The sequence below is a fragment of the Diprion similis genome, chromosome 10 (genome assembly GCF_021155765.1).
Source record: "Diprion similis isolate iyDipSimi1 chromosome 10, iyDipSimi1.1, whole genome shotgun sequence".
Lineage (NCBI taxonomy): Eukaryota > Metazoa > Arthropoda > Insecta > Hymenoptera > Diprionidae > Diprion > Diprion similis.
Genome location: NC_060114.1, coordinates 17,179,843 through 17,183,584, shown reverse-complemented (window position 1 = coordinate 17,183,584; position 3,742 = coordinate 17,179,843). Strand labels below are relative to the sequence as shown.

General features: G+C 38.6%; 1 protein-coding gene across 1 annotated transcript; it reads right to left on the bottom strand.

Annotated features, from left to right (window-relative positions):
* Window positions 1-1,319: 1,319 nt before the first annotated feature.
* LOC124411222 (26S proteasome non-ATPase regulatory subunit 6) lies at window positions 1,320-3,380 on the bottom strand. Its single transcript, XM_046890216.1, has 5 exons — window positions 3,135-3,380; window positions 2,499-2,850; window positions 2,107-2,435; window positions 1,848-2,016; window positions 1,320-1,756 (listed from the first exon to the last, which is right to left on the bottom strand). The coding sequence occupies exons 1-5, from the start codon at window positions 3,277-3,279 to the stop codon at window positions 1,582-1,584; spliced, it is 1,170 nt and encodes a 389-aa protein (XP_046746172.1). The 5' UTR covers window positions 3,280-3,380; the 3' UTR covers window positions 1,320-1,581.
* Between the last annotated feature and the right edge of the window lie 362 nt (window positions 3,381-3,742).

Sequence of the window (3,742 nt, the reverse complement as noted above, 5' to 3'; positions counted from 1 at the left end):
CAAACATGAAAAAAAAAATGGAGCTGTTGAAATTAGTCTGTTATTCCTGCCATTTTTCCCTCTTCTCCCCTATACGTAAAGATACTGTTGTCTACCGTATTTTATCATTAATCATTTTCTTAACTATTAACAGACGTTCCAAGGTTTTTTCCAGAATTAATTTTTAAAGATTGGTTCCTGGAAAATAGTGTTTTTAATGCACTGAACGTAGAAATTTGGCTTACAATTAGTTTTTTCTCTCTTTGCATGTTATTGTACGTACCTTGATGGTCGATTGGCTTTTTTCCGTCCTCTTCTGGATAATTTACATGTTCTTTTATCGTAACCGTGTCCTCGTTGGTTGGGGAACGATTTTTGTTGAAGACACTGTTGTTACTCAATAGCGCGTTTAGAGTGTGACAGAAACGAATGCCAAGTGTCCGATTCCTTGCGAAATCGGATAATATTTTAAGAAAACTGAACCGCGGCATTCAGTTTTAGTTGGACTTATGACAATTATTATACTTACCGGTATACTCTCCCAGGCGACTATCTATATATTACTTTTTAGAGATGATAAATCATTATACCCTTGACTATAACGAGCAGACTTTACGGTTACTTATAATATAATTGACGGTAAGCAACGGAATTTTCAACATTGAATAATAAACCCTGCCGAAATCGTTAATTCGCTGGTTACGTCTGTATGAATGAGTCGCGATTATTCTTCTTCATTTTCAGTCATTTTCAAGACACGAAAAAATTCGGTAACCTTTGAAGATTTCCTGTTCTTATGTATGGGAAATTTTTACAGGAACTGGAACGCGGATTATATCGTTTAAAAAAAGAACCAATAAGACCAATCGATCTAAGTCGCACAGATATGAAGCAATAAGTCAACGTGTCTTTGATGGCGAAATAAAAATAAAAATTCTATATTGAAGATGTTTAGTGGATTCATCTTTATATTACCGGAGAAATATTCGCAAAACCGTTAATGTGGGACACAAAAATTGTAGAAAAATATTTTCGCAAAGTTTTTGCTTATCGACTACGTAAGTTTTATTCACTTTGTTCAAGAGTATCGTTTACGCACTTTTGTCTCATTTCATATTTATTTTTATCTTTTGTAGAGTTCGTTTTTCAAACACAATAATTATTCCTATTGACGAAGTTCGTGCGAATAATATTAAAATTATAAGTATATGGGAATTTCTCTAGAAACAGGTGTTTTTTTTTTTTTTTTTTTTTGATGGAAAAGTGAGAAGCTAATAAAATTTCATTTATACTGAATTTTTCCTTTCCTAAGATGACGAATATCACGAGTGAAGAAAAAAAGGATAAAAGTCTACACTGGAAACATCCTAATTACCATAAAAATTTATGATTACTTTTTAACGGCATTCTTAGCGTGACAACAAATTGCATGTTTCAAACGAGCCCACGATTCGCGAGCTTGATGTCAAATTTTCCGTTTGAGGATAACAGAACGTTGTTTTAAATTCTGATCTTCTGCATAACTTTGTACGCAAAGGAAAGCGTTCGGTTTACGAACTTGACCGACGATCCCTGGGCCCCCGCGGTTATTATTCGTTACAATTAAATATTTATCACTCGAGACAACTTCTGGACTCTGTTTAAAAGCAAATCTCCTTGCTTGACCATCGCTTGGTATTGCCAATTCTTACTGTCCGGTCTATTCGTCTCCACGACACCGCCAACACGGTCAACCTTACAATGCAGTCGTCCTGCGGCTATGAAGCGCGAAAGTTCCCTGGATGACAGAAAAAGTATACCAAGCAAAGCAATTGAGCAGATCTTGCGATGCGAGTCGAGTTAACATCAGAAACAAGAGCAATACTCACTGGTCGACGTAATCCACTGTAACCCCGAAGGCTTCGGCCATGTACTGAAGCGTGAGCGATCTGTAGGACTCGAGGAGCTGAGTGTAAGCTAATATACGCATTTCCCTAACGTAGTAACGGTAATGGGGGAAGACGAGGTAATCTCTGCGCAACAATCCCTCGACTTGGGCTGAAAAACAATTTAAAAAATTAAAAGCTCTGCAAATCATCGTCAGAGATCTAATTTCTCTTAGCGGAAAACATAAATTCTGAAACTTACCTAAATTTTTGAAGAAATCAGCGTAGTGGCAATTGTACAAAGAAAAGAGATAGTCCTTGGTGTCGGGATTGGTGTGGAGAACCTCAAGAATTTCAGAACCTTTAATAATTTTGTCTCGAAGCTGATTGCGGGGTAAACTTATCATGCTCAAGTAGACCGTGTATCTGACAAACGTGTTGTAGTCCATCAGCTCGTAGCTAGTGAACGTGCTAATTGTGTCCAGGAAGAAGGTGGCAGCTTCCTTGAAGTCACGAACTGCGATGCAGTAGGTTCCTTGGTAGACTTTGAGCCTGTTCCTCCTGTCCCAGTCTCCACCTTCCTCGATCAAGCTGTGCAGATGGCAAAAATGAACCTGTGAGTAAGAGAAGTGAAAGAGATTCAGATATCTTTACCTCTTGGCCTTCTCTATGTTTCGTGTGACGAGATCGTGGTCCATGTAGAAAAGGCCGATCCTAATATTGTGGAAGACAATATCGAGTCTGTGACCAAGAGATACGGTCTTGTCGTAAGTTTTTCTAAACGCAGATATCGCTCCGTCCTTGTCTCCGATTCTGCACAGATGTTCAGACTTCTTTAAATTCGCTTCTCTCACTTCCATCTCGCCCAGATTTTGCTCCGCGTCTTCGATCGCCGCATCGAGCTCCTTCAACTGTTCCTGATTCGTCGCCAGCATCTTTGCTAGCAACGCCTCGTCTACGGGCCAGTTAAGGTCCTGACAAACTTCTTTGTAGAACGGTGCCATATCTGTGAAGGATAGCACAATAGACGAATTAGATTAGCTCGAAAAGAGACGGACTGCAACAAAAGCGCAGCGAGAATCGGATTACGCTTTGTCAAAATTGGGGTTAGGAATTGCTTTTTAAAACTTTTGAGGTTATGTTAGCGATGAGTTGACGATAACCGCTCGAGGTAGAAGAAAAGATCGATAGATTAATTATGAGATTAGATGTTATATTGATGATTATTTTTTTTTTTTTTTGCAGCCAGTAATTCCCGCATGAAAAAATAATACCATGGCATTGTCTTACTTTCCGCTTTGATGGCATCGAGGAGTTTTGTTTTCAAGCTTATCTCGTCTTTGTGCTCCGGTAAACCGAGCAGGAATTTTGTCTGGGCCAATTCCAAATTCGGATTCTTCTCCAGACCCTCTTCTTCCAAATTTTCCAACGGCATTTTTCCTCTTGACAGCTTCCTGCACTTAGCAATAAAGGAACGATCCCACTGTTAGAAACGGGAATGAATTTACACTTTATGGTGACACGCTTCTTTCGTTGGTCAAACGGTTCACCATCCGCCTCAGAGATGGCGTTACAAATCAATCTACAGGCTTCGATACTCCGTCGGTATTGCAGATTCCGTTCGTCTCCTGTTTTTTTTTTCTCTCTTTTTCTTTCTTGGTTCATTCTTCGATGCATTTGAATCTTGACATTCCAAAGAAATGTCAACACATTGGCCTGCAGATACTAATTGTTAGTAATTAGTATATAATAAACAATCTTGGTGTATCTAATTACAAAAGAGGCATTTTTCAATCAGTTTTTTACTCTCTGCTAACTTCATGTAACAAAATAAATAACTCACAGCTTGAACAAGCTAACGTCTCTGCGCCTTGATATTCATGTAATATATTCGAGAT

Coding starts and splice junctions, on each gene's coding strand:
- LOC124411222 (XM_046890216.1), bottom strand. CDS start 3,279: ATGCCGTTGGAAAATTTGGAAGAAGAGGGTCTGGAGAAGAATCCGAAT. Junction 2,851..3,134: donor CGATGCCATCAAAGCGGAAA/GTAAGACAATGC, acceptor TATCCTTCACAG/ATATGGCACCGTTCTACAAA. Junction 2,017..2,106: donor TGATTTCTTCAAAAATTTAG/GTAAGTTTCAGA, acceptor ATTGTTTTTCAG/CCCAAGTCGAGGGATTGTTG.